This window comes from Numenius arquata, chromosome 11 (genome assembly GCF_964106895.1).
Source record: "Numenius arquata chromosome 11, bNumArq3.hap1.1, whole genome shotgun sequence".
NCBI classification, from domain to species: Eukaryota; Metazoa; Chordata; class Aves; order Charadriiformes; family Scolopacidae; genus Numenius; species Numenius arquata.
Genome location: NC_133586.1, coordinates 9,838,274 through 9,864,080, shown reverse-complemented (window position 1 = coordinate 9,864,080; position 25,807 = coordinate 9,838,274). Strand labels below are relative to the sequence as shown.

At 43.5% G+C, this 25,807-nt stretch overlaps 1 protein-coding gene across 1 annotated transcript; it reads right to left on the bottom strand.

The window, feature by feature from the left end:
* Positions 1-15,147: 15,147 nt before the first annotated feature.
* TLNRD1 (talin rod domain containing 1) lies at positions 15,148-17,006 on the bottom strand. The gene has a single exon (XM_074156329.1). It carries the CDS (start codon positions 17,004-17,006, stop codon positions 15,939-15,941), a length of 1,068 nt encoding a protein of 355 aa, XP_074012430.1. The 3' UTR covers positions 15,148-15,938.
* Positions 17,007-25,807: the final 8,801 nt, after the last annotated feature.

Below are 25,807 nucleotides of genomic sequence, written 5' to 3'. Positions count from 1 at the left end.
TAAGTCTTATTCTCTCAGATCTATACACACTGTCCAGCTCACATCTTAGTCCACTGGGGGAAAAAAAAAGTTCCCAAACGTGCCTGAAATACTAAACTAGTCCCAGGAGGGAAAACCTAAACAAACACTACTATCCCTTCACTGAACACACCCGAGCCTACCCTAATCTAAACAGCCACTGACACTGTTATCACTTTCTGCCAGCAACTCTAACTGTTTTATTGTTAGGAAGTAAGGCTTATGCTGCTTGTATAGGTTTCTACCACCTCTGTACATTGCATGCCTCAGACACGCAGCCGGCTGTGTGCTGCTGCGTCTTAGAAAGGCGCTCACACACAGGAAGGGATTCTGTATAAGAATGCTGCTGCACTAAGACTAGGTGGTGACTAGTGGTGACTGGTCATTAGGTCACCACCGGTGACTTGTGGTGACTGGTGCCATCCGTTACACAAGTGGCCAAACAGCAGACAGAGATTCTGGCAGGATGGCTTCTGCATTATATGCTTCCTATTGTCAACGTGTACTAGCGTATATACGTATCACAATAAAATAGACCAGGCTTCTCTAATTACCATCGCTAACTCACAAAAGTCAGGCCAGCTAGTCTTGGACTCTTGATATGAGAAGTTATAATAAGAATCAAAGCTGTATGTGGTGAAAATTGTTAGTTACCATCAGAAATAAAAGCATTTCAGATGCTGTTTCCTTGAATATATGCTTAATAGTTTCAAATCTTTGAGAGCGTGTACCAGCTCCTCCCCGTCACACAGCTGCACCGACTCCACAGTCTTTGGATTCCGTTCAAAACTTTTTTTCAGTATGACAAGAACTTTTGTCCACGCTGTAGTTAAGCAACAAGAAGAATGCCAGTAAGAAGACAGACAAACAAAAATACCTTAGCAAGTAAATCAGGATCTAAAGCCTTAGGAAAGGCTGGGTAAGTTTTCAGCACAAACAGGACTGTAGCTATAGCCCTGGAGGTTTGCTTAAATTGTACCTGAGGTGGCAACTCCTAGAAACAGGTTTTGAGACACAAGCCAACTTCTCCTTTCCAGGTGGCCCTTGCAGACAACCTGAATCCAGACTGTCTAGAAGTGCCAGGTGTCCTCACATCAGGCCATGCCAGGTCCTATCAGAAAGGCCACAGGACATCTTGTTTGTCTAGCCTCAAACATATGGTCTCATCACACGGGCAGATGGGATGTAGGGAGGTGACAGGGACACGTAATGCTCAGAGCCTGCTAGCACTGCAGGAGAAGGGTCAGATGCTTGGAGCAAACTCAAATTTTCTCCGAGTATGCCAGTTAGCTCATGAGTCCCAAATTTGATCCCGGGACCTGATCAGGTGTTTAATTCAAAGCAGTCATGAAGTTGTTCTTCAGGCTGTACTCCCATCTCACTGAGTGTCCCTATCTACTGGATCAAGAAAACTCCAAACAATTACACATCAGGTATGCACAATTTCTTAGCAAATGCAAATACACATTCTAAATGTCACATCAGTATAGGAGATTGTATTCATAGCATGCTGGCAGCCTACTTAAATACAAGCATTTTCTTTTCTTAAACGCATGTAACGGCCAGCTAATTTCACAAAGTTCTTCATGCTCTAGGGCTCAAATACTTGTATATATATCACTACCCTCAAAGACTAATAGTAAAAGAAAATAGGAAAATTCACTCCATATAGAGAAGACTCCTCTAGGCTTTAGGGACATACAGCATCCAATTAAAGCTTTACAAAAGGGCTCATGCGTGGAATGTGACTAGGGCTCAATACTACCACAATGTATGTCTGTCTGATGAGATGCCTATGGCACTGCTGCTGCATTACAAACATCTATCAGTAAATCCACCTCTGAATGCAGTTCATCTGTCTTGGGAATGAAGTTCATCTTTCATAGCACAACATGGTCTTCTAGGCAGAAGGAGAAAGAAAAAATCATTTATCATTCCTGTGCCAGGCAGAGTTCAACTTGAAAGAAACTGGATGAAATATGTATCGTTCATCTAAGGGAACAAATCCACACTACAGATTTGTCTGAAAGACAAGTGAATGCAATCCAAAAAAGCTATCCATTTCAGAATGGGAGGCTTGAATTCAGTCCAACCAGAAAACGCGTGCTGAGTAGCACCCATTTATTCAGGGTAGTAATGGCTTCTTTTTAAAGCACGTTGCCTCGATCATTTGTGTTAAACACGGCATATATACCAACAAAAATTCCCATCTTTGTGAATGCAGGCTATCTGCCAACTCCATAAAGGGATTTTTTTTTTTTTTCTTTAAATAGCTACTGCACTAGGGCTGTTGCCTGCAGAGCAGGTTTTATATGTTCAGCCTACTGCGATCATCAGGTCTGAGTGCACAGTAAATGGAATTCACAAGCCTTTCCAAGTCACCTCCTGCGTAAAGCCCTGAACAGACAGTCCCAGAAGTGAAGTAAGGAACAACTTTTCTCTCCACCCCTTTGGGCAGCTCACATGCATGCTTTTAGCAGTACCTAAAACAAGAAAAACACCTAGATCCACTTCACTGGGATTGACGGCAACAGAACGGAAATGAGAAACTGATTAAGTGGTGAGCCAGCTTCACATGCAGAGAAACTTCCAACTTTCATTCCTAATGACTTTTTTTAAAGCACTTCATTTTTTCTTGTATTCCATTTGAAAAAAAAAAAAAAAAAAAAAATCTTGGCCCATGAGTTCTCGGTGCCTACACAGATGAAAGCTGTGAGAGGCCTTAAATGACTTCAGCAGGAAACTACTGGGAAGGGGAGTGGTCTGTTTTCTGACAGTCCCATTACACATTTCTAGGAAAAATCTTTTCAAGTTCTGCGTACGAAAATGAAACAGGATTACAGCACTGCCTCTCTCTTGGAGACAATCGCAACAACACTTTTCCTGCTCCCCTGCTGGAGCCGTGCAAAGTAATTCCCTTCTTTTTCCTCTCTCCTGTCTATCTCAGGATCTTGGGCTCAGGAGTAGCACTTTAGATTGAAGGAATTTTTAGAATCAATGCATTTAAAGTCTGCTCAAATAGGACCCATGTCTATTTCAGGTAACCTTGATGAATACTTTGTTCTGAAGTTGCATTCATAAATCTATCTGCTATTACCCAAACCCCTCACAAACTGTTTAGTGAGCTCAGGAGTTTTCCACTTAGTAGCGATGACAAAGCACTAGACTACTGCAAAACCCATGACGGAGAAGCTGAGCAATAACAGACGCCAGCCAAATAGATCACTGGGGTGGAAGGTCATCCTTGAACAGTATTTCCATTTTTCCCCTCTTGGTAAATTGCTCTGGGAACAATCCTCTTTTCTAGCATAATGTAATCAAGAATTAGAAAGTCACCACCACTTACACAGAGCTGCAATTCCTGGCCTGACTGGCCGTGTTGGGAATTTTAACTGATGTCTCCACCCAGGCAGCATGTGGAACCAATGTAATGGCTAACACAATTCAGAGCTTAAAATGGAGTGGTGTTGCAGTTCCAGCTGTTTTTGTAAGTCAGTACAAGAGATTTTTGGACGCATTAGAGGAGAAATAGAAACAGAGGTGAGGAATGGCTCCTAGTCTGATGATGTACACCAAGGAATATGTGAGTGACAATGCAAAAAGCAAGACAAAAGTAAAGCACCACTAGCAGTATTACATAGCACCATGCTCGGGACCAAGACAGCAACGAGAAAATGATGACTGGTGGGACACACTTCACGGGAAAGAGGTGCATTATTTTTAATCTCTCTTATTAGAAAAGGCACAGCCCTCTACATATGGAAATGTGAAGATATATAACAGCCTAGGGGTAAACAAGAAAGCTTTCATTCTGATGAAGAAGAAAGGTTCACTCTAAGCATATTTGGCCCAAGTACCCTTAACAGGTACTGTGACTCAGAGTGCTCTACAAATCCCTTAACTATCAGAGCTGCATCCCTATGTATCAGCTTAATTCAAGATAACTCTGGAAGGGCCTTTTTCTTTCCTGAGAACTGATCTACGCTATTTGACCAACCCCATTTCCACATTCTCCCTTAGTCCTAACATGCAGAGGCCCAAAATTGCTGGCAAGGCATGGTGATGACAAGCATTTACCTTATTACTGAATATATTTCCATGTAGGTCCCTGCTTATAAGCAGAAGTTCTCATCTAGCTGCTAATTCTGATGCAGATTTTAGCAATTTAATAAGTACTTAGTATGTAATAAGTATTTAGTAGTAATTTGGTAGGTCTGCTGTCTATCCATGGCCCCTGTTTAATGGTTAACTGCCTTTCTAGCAGACTCTGTCTTCCCGACAGTACTTATTATTCTTTGAAGGCAAGAGACATACTATTTTGTAGAGAAGCGTGGGGGGAAGAAAGGTCAAGTCTTAGGAAGGAGTCCTCTTTGTGTGTGTGCGGTTATCTGTGTACCTCATGCCTGCGTCTACCACACCTGATCCTTATCTGTCTGAAAGGATCCCTACGGCTACACCATTTATTGAGATCAAGGCAAAGTTCATTGTTTTCAGAGTTCATCCATCAAGACTAACAGTACAGGTAGGATGCTAGAGACAAAGAATTTATCCAGTGAAGAAAATCATGATATAAACTATATCCGCACTGAAAACAGGAGATGATTTGCTACCAACATTTGCTACCATATTTGCACAGGGCACTTGCTGTGTATTTAGAAAATACCCTCCCTTCGCCCCCCCCAAAAAAGCAATGGATGCATTTGAGAACTGAAGAGAGGTGAGATCACCATAAAAAGCTTCTAGGGGTTTCAGCCACAAAAGCAAATTCAAAAGGCCACTTACAAAAATAAAAGTCTGTGTTTCTTTGAAAAATCCCAGATACCTCAATGCCGGGTAATGCAGTTCTTAACTCGCATTACAACCCCCTCACCGCATGCTAAATCTGTACGTGCCAGTTTCGTATCTGCAGGTAGGACTCACCCTGCAAACTAGAGCTAACTTGGACCATTTTCGCTAAGCATATTCTAAAAGGCTTTAATTCCCAAATAAGCTGGTCTGGAAGAGATAATTCTGTACTCTCTGGAATGCTAATAAAATTAAACACTTTGAAAATAACATGCTTCAGGCTTGCAAGAGTCCTCAAATACACTACTACAAATGCAACAGCCTTTAAAATTACTAGGTTGAAATTATCATCAGTCTGACTTATGCAAAGCACTAGCTTTCCCCCTAAGAAATAAATTTAATATTGTTTCACTCGATCATTAACCAGGATTATTTAGTTCTGAGGAAGAATTTATATAGAGTCAATATGACTGAAGCACATAAACAAGCTGAGTGCTTTTCTAAAATAAAACTGTAGGATGTCAATACAAATCAAGAGTAAAAAGGTATTTTAGAGTGCAGTAAGCAGTGGAATAACTTAGTTACATGGCATCTAATGAGCAAAAGGGATCTTGATTGTTTTCCAGTCCACTTCTGAAAACCAAGACAGGCTTTCACTTTGTTTTCTCCCAATATTTTGGCATAAAAATACATTTAAACTGTTATTTTTAGATAGAGAGATTATGAACAGAAGCAAAACATGAAGGAAAGCTTTCACGCACTATGTAGGTTATCAATTTTTTGGCAGCTGAAATTTTTTAAATACACTCATTAATTTTAAATTAATGTTCTTGAGGTAGTTCGGACATAGTTATTGAAAGAGAGTTGTCCATCTTGAAGAATTTTCCTGTAGATGTGCTCTGAACATTCTTTATGCTTTATTCTCTTGACAGGAGCGATTTTCCCTGGACATTAGTGATTTACGTGAACTCCAGATCACTTCAGTGAAACGCACGATCTTACAAGGAAGGACATGCAACATCTCACAGATCACAGCCTTAAAAAGGATCCAAAACCAGTCAGCAACCACATCTTCCGTAAGTGAAATCAGTCCATCTTATAAAATCATCTCATAGGGGAGGAAATGTCTAACAGTAATATTAATTGAATGTAACAACAAACCCAGGTAAAACTATGGCTAAAACAATACTTTGGGAAAAAGCTTTGTGAAAGTACTTTGTTTCTATCAGATAGATTTACTAGTTTTTAAAAATCTGCTTTACTCAAGCTTCTGAGCACCACCACAAAGCATATTTATCACCCAGGGAAAGTCTTCTGCAGCCCACCATTGTTTTCAAAGGAAAAGGGAAAAATACAGCAAAGGCTTCAAAGATGTGAGTGAATTATTTCATCCCCTTACAAGTGCAGCATGTGCTCTCTCTTCTGTAATGACACAGTACAGAAAACAAGATGTAATTAATACAATTCCTTTGCCAAATGAGTGGGATCTTATAAAGAATTGGCACATGCTTTCTTGTCTTAAACAAAACCAAACTTAATACAGAACGTTATAATGTACTAACGGGGTCCTTCAACAGATTTTTTTTTTTTTTTTCTTTTTCCCAATACAAGTGACTGCGAAGTGCTGGGCCTGTAATCAAAAGCATACTCGGTGTCCAAAACAGCAATATTGATGCAGCCAGGCATTTTTGTGTACTACAGTACAATCACGTAAGTGAACCAAAGAAGAACATTTGGCCTTTTGCTATCTTATGTACCAAGACAGAAAAACATGCCTTTTCCTCCATTCTACCCCAATAAGCAGATGTGGGTTTAATCACATACAAAACAAAATGCTCACAAGTTTCAGACCATGACTTTGAAAATTAGGAGTAAAACTATTTTTCAAAGAAAGTGATTTTCAACTGTGTACCTTGAAGCTGTCCATAAAAGGCAGATAGGCAGGGAATTGGATAAATACACCAAGTAGGTTTTTTGTTTGGGGTTTTTCTTTTTCCAGTTGGAGAGAAAATTAAGGGAATTTTGACAAACAAAAAACCTGTGGCAAGACAAGAAATTTTAAAAGCAGCCTCAGGGTCCAATATAGAAAAGTTATAGGAAATTCATCAATAAATAGATTTTACAGAGCAGTATAAACCCAGATGCCACCTCTCTGTTATTGAACTTAAAGTTGCAGATTAACTCAATACACAATGTTAGCAGAACAGTATAATTAATTAACAGGGGCAGAAAAAGCCACACAAATCCCAAATGCTACTCTGTTGGGAAACCAGCACCTAGAGCTGCTACAACTTTAAGCTAGTCACTAACCTACACCTCATGGTATCCAGCTCACTCGCCACCCCACCCCAACTAAAAAAACACCTCATAAATACCTAAAATCAGATTACGCTTTCTTCTGAATAGCATTACAGCTCTTTGACAAACTGTGTGTGAAACACAGTTCCAGGGAATATGCATTACAGGCAACTCTTCAAGACCTATTTTGAAAGGATGTATGTGGCATTGAGGTAGCTGGAATTTGCATACAGAGAGAACAGGTATGTTTCTAATGCGACCTGGACCTCAATTAGCATGAACTGTCTTTACGCATATGGTCTGTATGAGGATAACATGCACAGAGTACAAAGGGATCTCTGTTCCACATCTGGGTGTTGTACCAGGAGCAGAGGGTGGAGGGAGGGAGCTGAAATCTGTGGTTCTGAGGTGAAGGTAAGATGCACGATGCTGGCATCTGGCAACCAGAAGAGACAAATGAGGTAGAGCTGGGCCGCTGGCTGCTGGCCAGCCAGGGCGTATGCAAGGATAACAAGAGCTTTTAACCCGTATGGAAAGGTCACCATGGTAGGAACAGAATTATGGCTCATGTTCGTACTTCAACTGCAAATTTCCTAGCTTTATAGAGTTTCACAACAACCAAGAGTACCACAACATCCTAGAATTAATTTTAAAACCACATGCAATCAAACTTCATCACAAATGACCAGGTCCACAAAGCATCTAGACATATAGCTCCCACTGAAAATCAATGGGAGTTAAGCCCCTAAATAACTCACAGTTCTGACCAATTTTTTTTTCCCTTAAAAACTATAAATTGCGTCCTCACTTTGAAATAAATCTCTCTTGCTCATAGCTTTTTTCAGTCCTATATTTCACTGTAACTTTTCGTGAGTGTTACTACAACCTGCATTGCCCAAGCCAGCAGCACGTATCTCTGAAGTTTCAAAGATAATACCCATGTGTCTCTGGAGCTTGTACCATTCACTTCAACAACGGCTCTTCAGCCTATTGAGATGGTACCAGGCTGTTGGGACAAACTCCTCTAACATGACAGTCAGAAGACAAGATGAGATTACAGGTTCTGAGTGAGTTCATGCCTAAAGTCAGTATTAAGGAAATTTCATGCAGATAAGTTTTGCTCACAGATTTTCTTGCAATGCCTAGGACCAAACTGAGTTTCTAAAGTAGCGAGTTTTTAATTACGAGCAGAGAAACAATAGCTCACTTCAACATGAAAAAGAATACACCCACTATTTTTCCATGCTCTGTAATTTAAAAATAGGTTGACCCATTAGCTTTAAAGCTTTCAAAAACATTAAAACTGAAATACAGGGCTTAATCTCCTTTTCCTTTTTTTAAGCCAGACCCAGAGATTGAAAAGTTTCAGACTAATGGCTATTTTAAGATGATAAAAGGGGTGAAAGTTTTAGAACTGTGAATCTAACAGATTGCCAGAACAGATTGATTCCATAGTAAATTTTTAAACGGAAAGTAAATTTTTAAACATCAACTAAATTTGAAGCATTTAAATAAGACCAGAGCATTAAGTACATTCCAATTCAGAAGTGCTACAGGGCCTATAATTTGTCACACTGCACATATAGATCTACCTGACTGTTCCCACTTTTTTCCATAGTGTGCATGTTCAGAAAGCAAGCAGGGGCCAAAGTACACCTGAGCAGTAGGCCTGCCAATTCCAGAGACTTCCTATATTTGATGTGAACCAGACAGAATCAATACATACTGAAAAAATTGGCTAGGAAATGGCATTTTTTTACTCTGTACTTCAAAAACAGAACCCTGGAGGCCAAAATTACTGTCTTGCCCGTTTGGCAATTGATGACAACAGAATTATGATTAGCGGGACATTGACTCCCAGTGTTCCCCAGGCACCTTCTGCGTGAACTGGAGGAACACCTTGGAAGAGTATGAAACAGAAGGTCCCTCAGTTCGTCAACAGCACAGGGCCCAACAGGCACTGCTCTTCTGAGAAAAATTCCTAGACTCAGCAGTTTGCCTGAATTTCAACCAAATGGAGCTTCACAATTGCCAAAATCCAGAGGGAGGCCAACCAGACCTGGCCTGGCTCTGCTGCTGATGCTCTGCGTGCTAACGGAGACCCTGTGAACCCAACTGACCGACCGTGCTGAAGAGCGCAGCACCCCAAAGGAATAAAAGCCATTTCAAACCACCCCGTTACTATTCACAAAGAACCTCAAGACTCCATGCCAGCCATGGAGAACCTGATGTCAAATCTCTCCTCCTCAGTGGCTCACCTACATGTTCGGAGTAGGGAGACGAGAGACACAGGAGCTACCACGCAGGCTCTGGGTCACCCGAAGGCTGGTGAAACGAACCAAGCGGCTCGCAGCAGCCCAGCATACCGCTGAACCACACCATCCCAGTTATTTCCAGCAATCCTAGCAGCCACGGCAGTCTAAGACCGTCTTGGGGTTTCCATCTGAAATCCAGATCCTGTAAGAAACGCTGCTTGCAGGATCTGGGGCCGCGTTCTACGCTTTTCAGGACTCTTCATCCTTAGACCGAAGTTCAGGTTCCCGCTGCCCAAAGAAACCTGGAGAAAAACTGCTGGTTTAAAGTCTTGGTGGGTAAGTCAAACCCTGCCAAAACCCGACTACTCTGAGGTATCTCATAGCTGCAGTCACTTCACTTCAAACTAATTTGATTTTAAAACTGAAGTTAAGCAACTTGTTAGTAATCACTTTTCAAGTATTTATTTATTTTGTTGGGGGAGGAAGGGAGGGAGGAGAGAAAAATCAAGCTATTTAGCTTTCCAAGTATTTAACATAAAACCCAAAAGAGCTCCATCTGGCAACCAGCAGGATTTCTAAATAATCTAAATAGTATCTACATAAGAACCAGGCTGTCTATGGAGTAAGACAACTTCAACTTTTACAGCCACAAGAAGCCTTTATTAACATAAAAGGGAATTATAAAAAATTAAGTTAAGTTAGAACAGGAACAAGAGTCTGGCAAACTGCCAAAAGACCCCAGGAATCTCTGAATTAATCTTGAAATGCTGCTTTTTACTTTGTCGGAATATAGCATCATACACTGTGTGGTTTAAAAAAAAACAAAAAAACAACAACAAAAAAAGCCTTAGGTTCAAAGTACTCTAGTACAATAAAAACAGTTCTAGAAAAAGATTCAAATTAATGGAAATCAATATGTAATTCCTTGCTTTGCAACACAAGATGACCCCTAACATTTTAACATAGTTTGTGGAAAATATTTAATTACACAGACTTCATAGAGTCATGGAGGAGGCCCTTCATGTCCACAGATGTCCGTCTTCATTAAGAAAATGGTTGAGAATACTACTGCTAATTATGTTAATCAAATATACCTTTGAACTACTCTTACAAAAAAGTTTTGATAATTCATAATTCCCAAGTAAATAAACACCTCTTGGAGCACACAATATTTAATTTTCCAAGTTATTTATTCGTATGAAGGATCTGGCCTTGCACTTCATACCTGGCTGGTACAGTTTTTGGCCCGTTTGTGATTGATCCAAACCCGTTTGGTGGTTTGGTGTCCTATGTGAAATATTTTAATGGTCTTGATGCCCCTGTCAAGTTGCCACTGGGATTTTCTGGCAGTTTCTTGGCAAAACATCAGAGAGCGAAAGCAGCGGGCCCAAGAAAAAACCGTATTCTGGTGATCCTGTGAGGATAGGGCAGTCGTGAAGCTCTGCATTTTTGCTACCCCTGGGCTACAGGAAGAGAATTTCTATCTTTATTATTGCCCATCTGGCACCTTTCGCAGGAAGCAAGAACAAAGAAGTAAAATGTACTGGTCCCTACCATCTGCTTCTGCTTGTAAAGTCTAGAAAGAGCCTGATAGGGAAGAAAGAGAAAATTAAAAAAAAAAAAACAAAAAACAAAAAACAAAAAAAAAAAAGAAACAACCCCTTCATTTCCCACCAAACTGTTCTATCAGGTACACTTCTTTGCCTGTACTTCTTACGTATCTTAGGACAACCCTAGAGGCCCTCGATTCCCTACAGCAATGCAGCTGCTCGACATAGAGCATCCCAAACACTCCTCGCCCCACATCTTCATTCACAAGCATCTCACAGCCCGGGAAGAAAGGTTGCGTTGTTTGAGATTTGTTTTATTGGATCAGCCTATGTTTTATCTAGGGTAGGAAAATTCCTGTGGGTTTAATAGGAGGTATTACCCTACAGATTTTCTCTGGTTCCACCTCCTTTCCCATCAGCCACATCCCCTCTTGCTGCAAGGCTGCATACACCATGTGTTGGCTCGACCCCTTCTGTCTCTGACAGAAGTTTGGCCAAAAAGAGCAGATTTTCTGCTACTTTGATCATTTCCTGTGGTAAAAAATGAAGGGAATTATCTGACCCATGGTCTTTTTTTTTTGTCTTAGTTTTGAAAAATAACATGGATTTACATTTGTAATTTCCCTTAAATAGTGTATTTACTTTTCAATAGCATTTTGCTGCTAGTTTACTGGTTGTCTTACAGACTATTTCTTTTAGAATCAGAAAACACATTGCTCCGATCTCAAATTCCAAGATTCAGCTCCTGTATTAAATCAATAATGAACTTTCCTATGATGAAGCAGCAACCAAAAGGTAGTATCAAATTCACAGACAATATAAAAGTGACAACTTTTTCCCTGTTATAAAATTCTTACATTTAAAAAATAAGCTTAATTCACTTTTCGTGGGGATAGTGTTATTTTTAGCTAAAAATGTGCATTGCATAATGTGTTTAGAAATAAGTTAACCCTTTTATTAAATGCACTATAAGAGTAGATCTATGACATATGTGATAGAAGCAGCCTGAAATATTAAGTATTCTTTTGTCAAAACCACCAAGGTTCCAGATCAGGAAACGTGTCTCATGCTGGACTAAGCCTATGTTGCAATGGTGACTCTACCTGTTGACCTAAATGGTCTAAGTGGTTGGGCAACAAGGGCCTAAAGTATGATGCCAAGTGATAATCAGTGACCTCAATGTGGCCTGCAATTGCACCCTGAAAACTAGACCATTATTTATTTTTTGTCCCAGAAAGTACAAAGTAAATGAACAACATGAATATACTTATTAAAATAATGTCTTATAACATAATTAATATTCTATAGGAATACATTCCCAATAAATTATCACAAGATTAATTAAGTCCTTATAAATGTGGCACCACAGCATTTTAAATATACATATGTTCACTCTCAGTAGTGGAACCACACTCTTTCAGCTCAGAAAATGCTGCAATGTGCATATGTATATATAGACTTTTTCCTGTTAATCATTTACTCAGAGTGCATAAAAATAGTTGTACTTGTTTGCATCAAAAGCCTTTTTTCTTTTTTGAACTTTACTGTGCAAATTATATGAATAGCACAGATTTTGACAGATACTCTCTCAAGCTGAGGCCAGGGAGCACATGGCTCCCTTGGTGTGAGTTCTCTGCAAAGAAGTGATTGAACATTTTGAAGTGTTAAAATTACCGCTATTTTAAAATGTTACAGTAAGCTACTTTGGTGAATTTACTATTTGTGTGTATATATATATTACTTTTTTTTAACCAGCCTGTCAACTAGAATCATGGCCTAGCTACATTTCATGTTTAATTTTACAAAACTGAATCCCCCAAAAACACACCTCAAAAGCAAAGAAAGATCTAGAGCAGTTCATTTTCCTTCAGTATTAAAAAAGGGAAAAAAAAATACATATTTATATACGTGTGCATGTACTTCACTTCAAAATATAATCAGAAATGGGTGAAGAATCTGCAGTATCCTTGTTAAAACAAAAATTGCACTAAACCACTTAAAACAAAATCTTACCACAACAAAAATCAGCGCTATCATCATTAATAATATATTGCCTTTCATATGCAGAGGTAATAAGGAGGCTGCACTGTGATCCATGTAACCTCAATAATGTATAAATGAATCAAAAAGAATCTAATTAGTTCAGCAGCACCAAAAATTATTAAGTAGAAACATCAAAAGAGGCAGTGGGACATTACTTTTTTTTTTTTTTTTTGGTCAGACACGGTGCAGAGCTGCCCTTCAGAATCCTCTGGTTTGTACCTGGAGGGAGCCTCACAAATGTAGGTCATGGCAAGTCAAAAGAACTAGAGTCAAGGATGTCACCCCGGTACCTGCGCCCGCCCCCGGCAGCGCTGCCCTGCAGCCCTCTCAGCACCATCTCCGCACGTCCCACACGGAGTCCTGCACCATCCAGGAGCTATGCAAAGGAAGGGTGGAGCCCGTTCCTCACCTCCTGTCTGCAGCCACAGAAGATAGTACATCCTGAAAGCATGACATCTGCCACAATCCCTTTTTCCTCCTTCCCCTCACTGCAGCTGCGGAAGAGAAGGAAGGGTAGATTGGGACAGTATCTCGGATTCCGCGGAGACATGCTACAAGGGTGGGAGACACAGAGGGTAGTTGAGCAGACAACCACAAACACTACAGAGGCAAAGGACCTCCTTGAAGATGGCCTTGGCCTCCTACAAGTCCCTCCGGAGTCCTACAGCTGGTTCCTGCCATCCAGATGGGAAAACGTGCATGCACGCACACGTGAGAGAGCCCCTGAGGAAATACCTTTGGGGGCATCTAAGTCACAGTTAGAACAGCGTGTGTGTATATATATATATATATTTATTTATTTATGAAAAAATAGTGAGAGAACTTTTATGCTATACCGCAAAGATACGGACATCGCTGCCTCTGCAGCACACACTGCTCGGTTTATACTGCATCCCAGATAACGTAGTGAGAAAATCGTACCCCAGAGGGATGTAGCTTGGACTACTTTTCACAAAGAAAAGTCCTAATCATACAATTCACTGGAGTTGGAAAAGTTTCATTTAAAAATAAACAAAACGTAATACTGGGGTCCACTGTACTTAAGCCAAAGAATTATTTTTTTCTAACCTTGAAGATACGGATATATAAGCTTAGCTTGTATCTCCTTCAGCAGGATGTATTTGTCCACTACCCAGTAACACTTCACTCCCCTTCGAAATTAAGTAAAAGCATCCCAAGCAAGAGAAACAACACTGCTGTAAAAGGAAGACCTTTCACTACTCCAGGACTGTTCTATCTCCAAAACCAAACAGTTTACTTCTTCGAAGGAATAAGTAGGACAGTACTGGTACAGTAAAGGTTTAAACCACGGTAACAACATTTTTAAGGTGCATTCTCCAATGGCTTTTGACATTGCTCAATTTGCAGACCTATTAAAAAAAAAAAACATAAATGCCATTAGGCAATGGAGCTGGGCAGACAAAACAAAGCTTCCTTGCCAGAAGACCTGCTCTTCTATTTACCTTTCATGGAACATACAGAAGGCAACAGATCCCACAGGTCCACAAAGACCAGGCTGAAAAAAATCACCACTGCAGTTACGGGAACTACTGCAGTATTCCCTGCGGTCCCCTCACAGTTCCCAAGGAATTCAACTGGAGGTGGACTAGGCCTCAAAAGTCAGCTAACTTTTCCTGCTATCCGCAACATCAAACGAGAACTACTTTGACAGAAATCTGTACTGAGGAGCTCCAACACAAACCTCCGAGGAATCAGAGGGCCCACTCCTCCGCACTCCTCACCGGACACACGGAACAAGCAGGGCTATCCAGCAAGGTAAAGTTCTTCAAGAAATCCTTACTAAATTAATATGGCAAGTCACAGATTTAAGACCGATGGTCCACATCTGCATGAGTTTGAATACACAAACTTCCCAAAGATAAGACAGAGTGCTGATAAAGACAGAGCCAGCCTGTGCATGCAGCCGGAGCCCTCCCAACGCATCCAGCACTGCCCAGCTTTCCATAAATACAACCACAGAGTATCTCTGTCGGAGGCGTCCTGAGGAGGAGGGGTGGTATTGCGGGAGGGACGGTATTTATAAAAATAAAAGAACTGAACTGCAGCCTGTATGCTGCTGTCTAAAACTACAGTTACTTTTGTACCACCCATTCCCTGGGGAAAATGACATACAATGCAAACAGGCCTAGTTGTTCAACTCTTCAAGTATTAAGAGATTCACAGAAAGACATCTGAGAAACATAACATTTTAATAGATGAAATAAATACTCCAGTACATGCAAGATAAAAACTGACATTGGAAAAAAATTAAAAATCACTTTTGTTATAGTGTAATTTTTTTTGTTTGTTTGTTTAAACACTCACAGTAGCTTTTCCCCCAGTTTGGAAATCAACACATGGAAAACATAATCACAACCTCCAGTCCTTCCACTCCTACACACCAAATGCACTTCTAACCTAACACTTGATGCAAACTAAAAAAAAAAAAAAAAAAAATTCATACAAAACAAAAACAAACAAAATAGTAGCTACATCCATCATCTATGTGTTGTTGGGTTTTTTTTCGTTTTTTTAAATGAGTGAGAACTGAGGTAACCTTTTTCCTGCACAACTGAACAGCAAAATTTAGAAGGGAAATTTCGGAAGACAAGACAAGACAAACTTTAAAAACCGCACCCAGCGCGATTAAAGCTTTTTTTTTTTTCTCTCCTTTTTTTAAGATACCCCCACCTCCCCAAATATAAAAAAACCACCACTTTCAAACAGTTGTTATTACCATTTGTGTGAAGACCTTGTTGAATAAAGGAAAATTTATCTGCAGATACTTGCTTGACTTTAAAGTAAAAAGAAGCCCAAACTGGCTACCTTTATTAGTACGTATAGTTTGAGTATGTTCTGCTTCTTCACCACATGAAATCAAAGGATTGGGCTCATCCAAGCAAATTCTTTGGTATACAAAAAAGGGGAGAGGAGGTGGGATATTATTTTCCTTTAGCAATGACTGGGATCTAAACAGAAGATGTGGGGGTTAATTCACAGAATTGGAGTTCACTGGCGGTAAAGTCCTGGGTGAAGATCGTTCTCTTAGTGCCTGAGATAACAGGTTGCAACCATCCGAGACGGCGCAAGCTGAGTTCCTCAACCTTTCCCTGTAATCGCTCATTTTGGTGCTACTTTCGGGGTGTTGGGCTATATCCCTGAGGCATTGGGTCAGGAGCACACAAGCAGATACCACACTCATGGCTCCTCCTAGGATGGCAGTTTGCACAGCTTTGCCCTCTGGATTAATGGTGGCAGCTTTACCCAAAAACTGGGGCTCAGTGGCAAAGCCCACCAGAGCATAGACAGACTGCACCAAAGGTCCACTGAACAAGACGCATCGGTTCCTGGTCAGCTCGCTGGGTGAAGTCTTGACCTCCTTGACACACGCCAAGAGGGCAGAGGCGCTGGTGCTCATACATTTGACACTGAGTTTGAACTGCTCCTTAGCAAATTTATCCTTGGATTTCTCACTGGCCAGCACGCAGGCGTCTGTCAGGAATTTCAAGTTCTTGGACATGTTCTGAGAAACCTCCAGCAGGAGCTGAGGGCTCATATCTGCCAAAGGGGTGGTCTTCAAGACCCCGCAGCCGTGCTCCACCTCATGCCTACATCGGGTCACCTTGTAGCGATCCACCAAGCCAGGCATGGCAGGCTGGGCCCCCGGAGTCTCCACTGCAGCCAGGTAGGCAGCGTGGGCAGAGCATTCCGTCAGGGAGACCACCAGCTCCCCCATCTCCATCAGGCTTTCCCCCACCTCCCCGAAGCGTCCCATGTTGAGCTGGCTCTGGACATCATGGGTCAAGATGGAGAGTCCTTTGGTCCTGGCAATGATCGTGTCCCTGCACTTCTCGAAGGACTCACCGAAGACGGACAGGCTCTCCGTGTTCACCGGCCTGGTCTCGCTCGACAGCAGCAGCAGATCGGCCACCAGTTGCATCTTGATCTTGCAGTGGTCGCAGATAGAGATGAGCTTCTTCCTCTGCAGGGAACCGCTGCTGGGGATGCCGCCGCCAGACACCTCGCTGCTGGACTTGCCAGAGCCACCGCTAGCCATAGCGCCGGGGGGGCACTCGCATGCCGCTCGCTACCCCGCTGCCACCGCCGCCGCCACCGCCGCCCGCGCAGTCCCGACTGAGCCCGGCAGGATCGCTCTGCCTTTTCCGCAACATCATTCCATTAATCGCCGGGAAGCAAGAAGGGGCTCTGGGCGCCGGGGCTGCCGCTGCTGCGGGGACCGAGCTCCGCCGGGGCGCCCGCCCCGCTCCGGCGCCAGCCCTCGCTCCTACGGCGCTGCCGCGGCGGGTCGGCGCTCGCCGGGAGCCCCCGGGCCCCGTTCCGGCATCGTTTAGCTAAAAAATATATAGATGTATATTTCCTTTTTTTCTTTTTTTTCTTCTTTTTCTTCTTTTTTTTCCCTTTTCGCACGTTGGCTCCCCTCCCTTCCACCACCGCCTCCGGCCGCGGGATCCTGCGCGAAGTTCCCTTCACCGGGCGGAATACCTCAGGGACGGCCGGCGGGGAGTCGGGGCCGGGGCGCAGCCCTCCAAGTCGCTACCGTGCCCCCCGGCTCCTCCGGTCGGCGCTCGCCCAGGGCCGGAGGGGCGGCGGCTGCGCACCATGTGCCGCCCCCGGCGCGCCCGCCGCGGCCCCGCAGGAAGCGCCGCCGCGGGTGTGGCCCGCACCGGGCCGCGGAGGGGAGAGGGGGCACCGCGGGGGACCGGGACGGGGAGGGAAGAGGGGGAGAACCGCGGGAGGGGGTGGGTAAAAAAAAAAAAAAAAAAAAAATAAAAAAAGAAAGAAAGAAAGAGAGGGGAGGGGAAAAAAAAAAAAAAAAAGAAATAACAAAAAAAAAAAGATCCACCGGATCCGGGCGCTGGGGGCGGGCGGGATCCGTTCCCCTTCCTTCTGCCGCTGCCTCACTCCTTCCTGCCTCGGTCATTCGCGCGGCCGCTGCGCGCTGGCTCCCCGCCGCCGCGGTCCATGCCCCGCTCCCGCGGGCTGGGAGCCGCCGGGCCCTGCTCGCCCGCCTCCCGCTGTGGCCGCCGCCGCCGCCGGCACCAACTTAGGCTCTTCCCGCACAGAAGGGTGGTGGCTCCAGGCTACAGCCGCGGATGCTGCGACCCGCCCGGCCTTGCGCTCCTCCTGCCATGTTTTCTGGCTGAGTCGCCAACTCCCGGGGAAAAAAAAAAAAAAAAAAAAAAAAAATTAAAAAAAAAAAAAAAAAGGGAGGGGAGGAAATCTTTTAAATTCCCTTTCTCAGGCTTTCAGACAAACTATTGGGAAGAGGCGGCTGCGGCGGATCTGCCAGCCAGACGCTGCACGGCTCTGAGGGAGGCTCCCCCCTCCCCGTCGCCTTCGCTGTAACCTCACTTAAGCCTATCGAAATCTTTTGTGCGGTGTCACCGCCCTTCGTTTAAATCCTGCCCTCCCCCCGCCGCCCCGCTCCCCGCCCGCTCCTCCCGGGCGGAGGGGGCAGCAGCGCCCTGCCGCGGCCGGCACCGCCCGACCGGCCCCGGGCCCCCCACTCCCCCCCTCCCGACGCCGGGCGGGGGATTAAAGAGGGAGTAAATAAATAAATGACGGGGCGGGGAGGGGAGCGGAGAGGAGAGGGCGGCGGGAGGGGGCAGCCGGATGAGCTCAGCCCGGGTGGGCCGGGGCGGCCGCTGGCTGGGCGGGAGCGCGGCGGAGGGGATGCCGAGGCGAGGCGAGGCGGGGCGGGGCGGGGGGGGGACGGGGAAGCCGCCCTCCGCCCCGGCCTGACAGGCCGCCGGGTCTCCCGGGCAGCCCGCCGGTAAGTTGGACGTTTCGGTCGGTGTGAGATCCCGTCGCTGTCAGCGCCCGGCGGGGATGGCCGCGGCCGCGCAAGCTGCGCCCTTGGCGGGCCGGGGCGGGGGGGGGCAAGTCCATCCCCTGCCTCAGCCGGTGGGGTAACGGGTCGGAGACACTTCACCCTGGTAAAGACAGCGGGGGCCCCTCACATCCCCCGTGGGGGGGGGCGGTTAGGTTGGCTTTGGTCTGATTTAGTTAAAAAGCCCAACCTCTTGCTGGCCATAATTGGTGCTGTAACTATGGAATGGGGCATCACCCCAGCTTGATTTACATCCTTCCCTCAGCGCTGGTCCTGACCCGTTTTTTTGAACTAATGAAAGTGAATTTGGTGTGTCTCTCTCATGTTTCTGTCGTTGCTTTTGAGGACTGGTTACCAATTTGTTAGAATTTAGCAGGAAAAGTGTAAACCTGCCGGCAGGAAGGCTCTGCAAAGAAGACCTTCTCCTCTGGCCCGTTCCCATTCTGCAGCGCACCAAGAACTTTATTAGATGGTTCTTGTCAAAAGTAAGATGTTATGCTCAGTATACTTGAGGCATCCGAGTAAATGCTATTAAACAATAATAAAATTAAAATTACTAATTGGGCTGGAACAAGTTACAGGAAGATGGGTTTGATGCTGCCTGGGATGCCTCCAAAAGGAATATGTAGTTTGATAAATGATGGTGATGAGAGTGTCGATGGCCTACACATCGGATTCTCTCCTGTTGTGCACTATCTCCATCAACGTAATCCTGAATAATCAGAGTCCATCTTGAAACCACATCTTACATTTGTTACAAATTTTGCTGCAGCTAAATAATAACATTCTCTTGCTCCTTTCATTCCGACTTTACATTTGAAGTTAGCCTCTTAACTCCAGGCATTTACAATGCATTCAGCAGGCCAGAGAAAACCAGAAATAACATTTGTCCCAATTCACAGCTCCCTTAACTAAGTCCTGCTACGTTCGTACTCCTGCAGGGGTACAGGTGACCTTAAAAAAAATGACAGTGGGACCAGGCTGCTCCCTTACAGGCCAGATCTGGCACAAACAGAGCCCATCCAATGGTCTGCATACACTTAGAGAGCTTCACACAAGTTTATTTGGACATATTCTCATCCATGCGCTAGAGGAAATCCTTGGCCTTCTCCCCTGACTCGTAGAGAGGGAGGTGAGCAGGATGAATATGGATGTGAAAGTGGGGGGTTCACAGCTTTTGGGGGGGGGGGGCAGGTGACCCTTGCCCTGGAGCCAGGCTTGAGGCAAGGGGCAGATACTGGTCTGTGGGTGCGTCGAAAATAGTGCAGTTCTCCACCCATCCCTCCCCACAGAAATTCTGCGTGAGGGAAATTCTGTTTACTTGAGTCAGATTATAGCAGTTTAAAGGAAGGTCGTGATTCGGGCCTAAACAATTTTGGCTTACTGCCATTTCAACTCATTTTCAAAGCTATAAATAGGAATGATTTCAGAATACTCTGAAAAATAAAAATCAAAAAAATCAATGGGCAGAAGCAGCCAGCTGAATTGTATTTCAAAGTATTTCCAGATATGTCCTTAAATGAGGCAATGAGATATTATTTAGCACAAGGAATGCCTCTCATAAATATTAACCTAGTTTATTTTTAATGAGGATTGACTGCATTTAATTAGTGTTTGAAAGATCTCATTTTAGAAAACGTAGGTCTAACCCCTGGCTAGAAGAGGTGTTAAATGACCTAAATAATCTCTTCCATTTTTAGATGCTGCCGCCCACCATGATGCCGCCTGTGATCTGTGCCATTCCCCAAGGACAAAGCGGAGAGAGCCTTGGTTTGGAGAGTTCCTGCTGCGGCTCCTCCACCAGCCTTCCTCCCAGGAACACAGTTAGGCTGTAACCCCTGGCAGCTCCTAGCAGCTGACAGGGCCACCAGAGCTCTTAGTAACTGCTAGAATATAAAGCAAATATTCTTTGAGCTCCTTTAATCCATCCACAAGACCGATCCACTGCTTATCAGCCACAAGAGGCAAACCCCATAATTATTGTCATGGAGTGGGTGTTACTTGTGGACAGTCTGTCTCCGAGGTGGTCATTGCCAAATGTCATTTTCCGCCAGTAGTACCCCTGGGCGTTCAGCTCTTCTACATACGATATGTGTGGTGAAGAGTGACCTGACCATCCCTTTAGGTCTGCTGTTTGGACAAAAAATGATGTAGAAAACACCACCTGAAGTGGTCATTTTCACCATAAAAGAGGCATTTCTTAGAGCAGCTGCCTGTTAGATCCTTCCTACAGACTGTGGTGTTGCTTCACCAGTACACCTGGCCTGGCTGGGTTCAAGAGCACTCCATTTACCATGGTTATTATTTGAACATCAACACATACTCTTACTGTCAAAGGCAGCCTTGAAGACAGAGTCTCTTGGGCCCAGTAATTTGCGTAGAATTGAGGATCAGATAGTTACATGCTTTAAAGGTCCAGCAGATGTGTCTGTGTGGTTCTGGAGGAAGCTTTGCTCCATGATGTTTGGGGTGGGTATTCCCTTCATAAGCCATTTGCACATCTCTTTCAAGGAGAACATGCACATACCCGTTTATTTCATGGCTGCTGAGTCCAAAGGTGACACGCAGGATGTGGGCAGCTGTGTGAACTGGTGTACGGACTTGGAAGACGTGAAAATCAGGTGGCCGTGCTTGGCTTTAAAAAGATTCCACTGGCAGAGTCTGAACGAAATAGCTCTCTGGGGCTCAAAACAGCAGGCATTGTCAGATATAAGGGATTAAAAGGCTTTTTAATGTGGCTTAGTAGTGTACAGAAGATTGGCTTACTTGTAGGAGCTCTTCTTTCGTCACATTGATCTTTATTTTGCATTGTGCTTAGTACAACAGAAACTGGAGGCTGAAGTCTTCTTTCCCAAATCATCTGACAGGACTTTGCCCTCTTATTGCTTATTAGAATCTTCTTTTTGTGAAAGAGGAATCGATTTTTGCCAGTGTAGGCAGTGTTGAGCAATAGCTGGAGAATACCAAGTTGTGATAATTTTCTGAACGCTGTATGTGGCCAGGTTGGTGAGAGGAAGTTACTATACAGTGGGTTATGCGCTTTATATTACTTTCCTGTATAGATGTATTGATCTAACTTAATAGGGAGCTGGCTGATGAAGGAATAAAAGGCAATTCAGTGGTTCCCCTGTGTCAGCTCTATGTGACCAAACCCACGAGGTGGTAATTGCAAGATGATAGCTCCAATTCCAAGGGATGCAGCTGGTTTGTCAGGCTGAGAACTAAAAAACAGAGGAGGATAAAGCTGGCAGAGACCCACAGAAGAAGTAATTTAAGCTTCTTTGCAGAAGAGGCTGGAAGACGCTGGGCCTTCCCCTCTGCAGCAGAGGATGGTTAAGTCACACAGAAGGAAAAGGCGAGTGTGTTGACTGGTTTATTGTTTGTAAACTCTATTTTGTCTTAAACGGTTTGGTGCTAAGTAAGTGTTTTGCGGTCAGTGCTCGGAGTCATTGACTTCATCAGAGACTGAAACTGCGAGGTCTGGGTCTGTCCTGGGTCTGCGGAGGTAATCGTGGTCAATACACTGGGGATGCAACCCAAGAGCTGGTCTGCGCGGAGCGAAAAAAGACGGCTGGAGATCTGGAGAAGGAGTTAACTAACTCGTCACTTGCGACAGCAAAACACAAGCACAGTCACAACTTTTGGTTTTTCTTCTTTGAAAATTATTTTGTTTATAAATAAGTGACTTTTATAATAATAGGTGGGCCTTCACAGACAGGCTTAACCTTGGTGTTTTAACCTGTGTGGGTTTTTTTAGGGTTTTTGTTTGTTTGTTTAAATATGGCATAGTCACAAACACTGTATCAAAGGTAAGAAGAGATTTATTACATAGATACCAGTAATGTAAGTATCTCAGTTATGTCTAAAATACTGGTTAGTTCCTGTTGCTCATTTGAAACATAATACAGCAAAAGTGGTTTTTATTTTGTTGTCCTTTTATTCACGATTTATTGTGCTGTTATTTTCACCACTTACCATAAATAATCGATTGGTTGTCCCCTGCTGTTACCATGGATATTTAACACATCGACATGGAAAAAAGACATTTTTATGAAAAGGAAAATGCAGCTACAAAACTCCTCTGTACAGAAAGGAAGGCTGTGCTGTATTTTATGTCGACACAGCCAATAATGCCTTTCTGCTTCATGTTCTTATCTACCACCTACACAGATGGCTGTCCATCCCACCCACCCCACCCACCCCCCCGCTTTAGGAGGCTGGTGCCGAGGAGAGCATTAGGTGGGACATGGCTCCTGGTGACCATTCTCCCTCCCCGGAGTGGGCGAGGGGGTCCAGGTGCAGGGTTGTAGGACAGTTGGCCTGGAACTCAGAAGCACTTCATGGAGGAGTGGTAAATGCTGTTGATGAGAATGGTCCAGCATAAACAGGAATCCAAGACCCTCCCTTCAGGCTCTTCAGTCTGTTGTTGGGGTTTGGGGTTTTCTTGAGATCAAAGGGGAACACAGTATTTTGAACAAAATGTGCAAGGGCCCACCCTTCCTGAATTGCACTTTTGGTAGTGTCTTCTGTCCTGCAGCTGTAACACTCCTCAGAAGGGTTTGGGTTCTCCCTCTTCCCCTTTTTTTTTTTTTTTTTTTTTAAAATATATATCATGAGAAAACTTTAATAGATGTTTTCACAGGAGTCTCTGATCTTACCCTTTTCTCATTGTGCCTGTGTGTTCCGTGAGGAGAGCTGTTGATCATTACTAGCTCAAGTCTAGCACCTTTAATTCATCAGAAGTTCGTGTAATGTATTACTTACATTAGATGTAGGTGCCAAAACTGACCTGCAAACCTAAACTTAAATTGGGACTACAAAATTAATTTCACTTAGATCGTGGAAATTAGACTATAAATGGAATTCCTGTGGGAACTGTGTAAACCTTCTCTGACATTGATTTAATGTAATTCTTTCTTAATGGGGTAACTTTTAAATTGTGGAACCAGTACACAGTTTTAACCAGCACAGATCTGTAGTAAATTTTGCAGTAAGGTGAGTATTAACAGGAACGTTCTGTGGTGTTTCTGAATGTAAGGATTACAGCGTATAGCTTTATTGCAGCTGACTAGACGGCCGGGCGTCATACCCCCTCCCCAGACCTCATCAGATACGTGGCGCTGCAGAGCTCACGTGCTGCGTGCCAGACACCTCCGGTCAGTCAGTAAGAGTTAATTCCTAAAGTGCACGTGCACAGGATAACATACGTTTAGGGTAAAGCTTTATTTTGTGCTCAAAACTGACTTCAGAATCGGAATTTCAGGGTTTGTACCTGGATCGGAATTTCCTGTCCAAATCACAATCATCAACCCCTAATTTGGGAGAATTTTGAACTAAAGACTTAATTTTTCAAATTGGACCCAGGAATTCAAGGTCTGACTAGCTCTGGAGCAAAAATCTGCATTCTCTTGCTAGATGGTAAGTGAGTGTGCTCGTTTTATGCATGGAATTAATTTGAGGACTGAAATTACTCTGATTCATTCAAATGTTTATGCTGTAGATGACAGCATATTTTGTTTGCCATGCTGCTAGCAACAGTATTAAAAAGCATATTTTGAGATTTAGAAATATTCTTGTTTTTAAAGGTAACACACTCAGGTCTGATTCTTCAAGTTTTTCTCTGAATGTGACGGCATTCAGAGGTCTGAAGTAATCCATGCGCTGTCTCTGCGTGAGAGCTCATGCATTAGATTGTCTCTGCAGGGGAACATTTAGGGTACTTAGGATAATTTGACCTGTGAAAACATTAATTTTTAATGCTTTACTGAAAGTCACTCAGAATGTCCCGACGTTCTGTAAATGTATGATAATGCTTTTAAACAGAGTGAAAATACTCTGAATGCTGGGTCATCTCAAAACTTGCTTCAAGTTTTCTGGGATCTGTCACTCAGCAAGACTTCTGTAATATTTAACATATTGTCCTGGTCCTTTACTAAGCTGGTAGGTGCAAAAGCAGTTCTCATGACTGTCAGGCTGTATAAAGAGCACTGCCGTACACCAGACCTCAGTCATTTCAGATATTCAAAGTAATCACTAAAAGGCTGCCTTTCACACCACCTCATTCACCCAAGCCACTATTAAACATCTTCTTGTATTAGTAGAGTTCTTAAAATGAATTAATTCTTACAGACACAGCTGGAACGGCTGGAGCTACCTGCTATCAGCAGCTGTGTTGATAGCAGGTAGCCCTCGCATCTTCATTCCCCCTTCTGCATGCTTAGGGCTGATCTTCTGATCCTGTTAATCTCTTAATTGTCTATATGCCCTTCCAAGAAGGTGCTGCCCCTTCCTTCATGAAGTCAAGTTCTTTGTTCTTTCCAAGGCGTGTCAAGACAAGGTTTAAGACCCTACTGTACTGTATTTGCAAAGAAAAGTAAAATGTGATGAATGAGAATCCGCTTTAAAATGGAAAACTGCACACAAAAACCCCACCACCAGCAAAGACTTGAGACAGCTTTTGGAAGCTAAAGAATACGCACGTTCTTCCCCTAACTTCTAAGGAATAATGGTATGGAAAGGGTATTTTGCACAAATACAGTTCCAAAAATGAAGGTTATATTAAATAAAATAGACTCCCAAACGTCATTAACAGAAATTTAGAACATCCTGAAGCGTCTCCTGTTACAGCTTGATCCAGCCCTACTCAATAATGGAAACAGTTTACATCAACAGGGGAAGGTAGGTCTGCCTTTCTGATAAGGTATAACTTTGTAATTGAAAATGCTGCTAACAAAATTTGTGTGTTGCAGAAGTAAAAATGACAGCCACAGCTTGAGACATTCCCTGGCATGACTACATGGGACTTTAAGCTACGAGATAAAGCCTCAAACACCTTACTTTTGCAATCTATAGTGAAAGTAGCCATCTATTATGGGGTACGTTCTGAATTATAACCGTAACAGTGTTAACTGCTAGGCCTATAAGAACTGTTAAGGAATATGAAGGTGTTTAAGCTATAAAAAGCATGTTGGTCTGATTCTATAGATAATCTGAACAAAACACAGCGG

Coding starts and splice junctions, on each gene's coding strand:
- TLNRD1 (XM_074156329.1), bottom strand. CDS start 17,006: ATGGCTAGCGGTGGCTCTGGCAAGTCCAGCAGCGAGGTGTCTGGCGGC.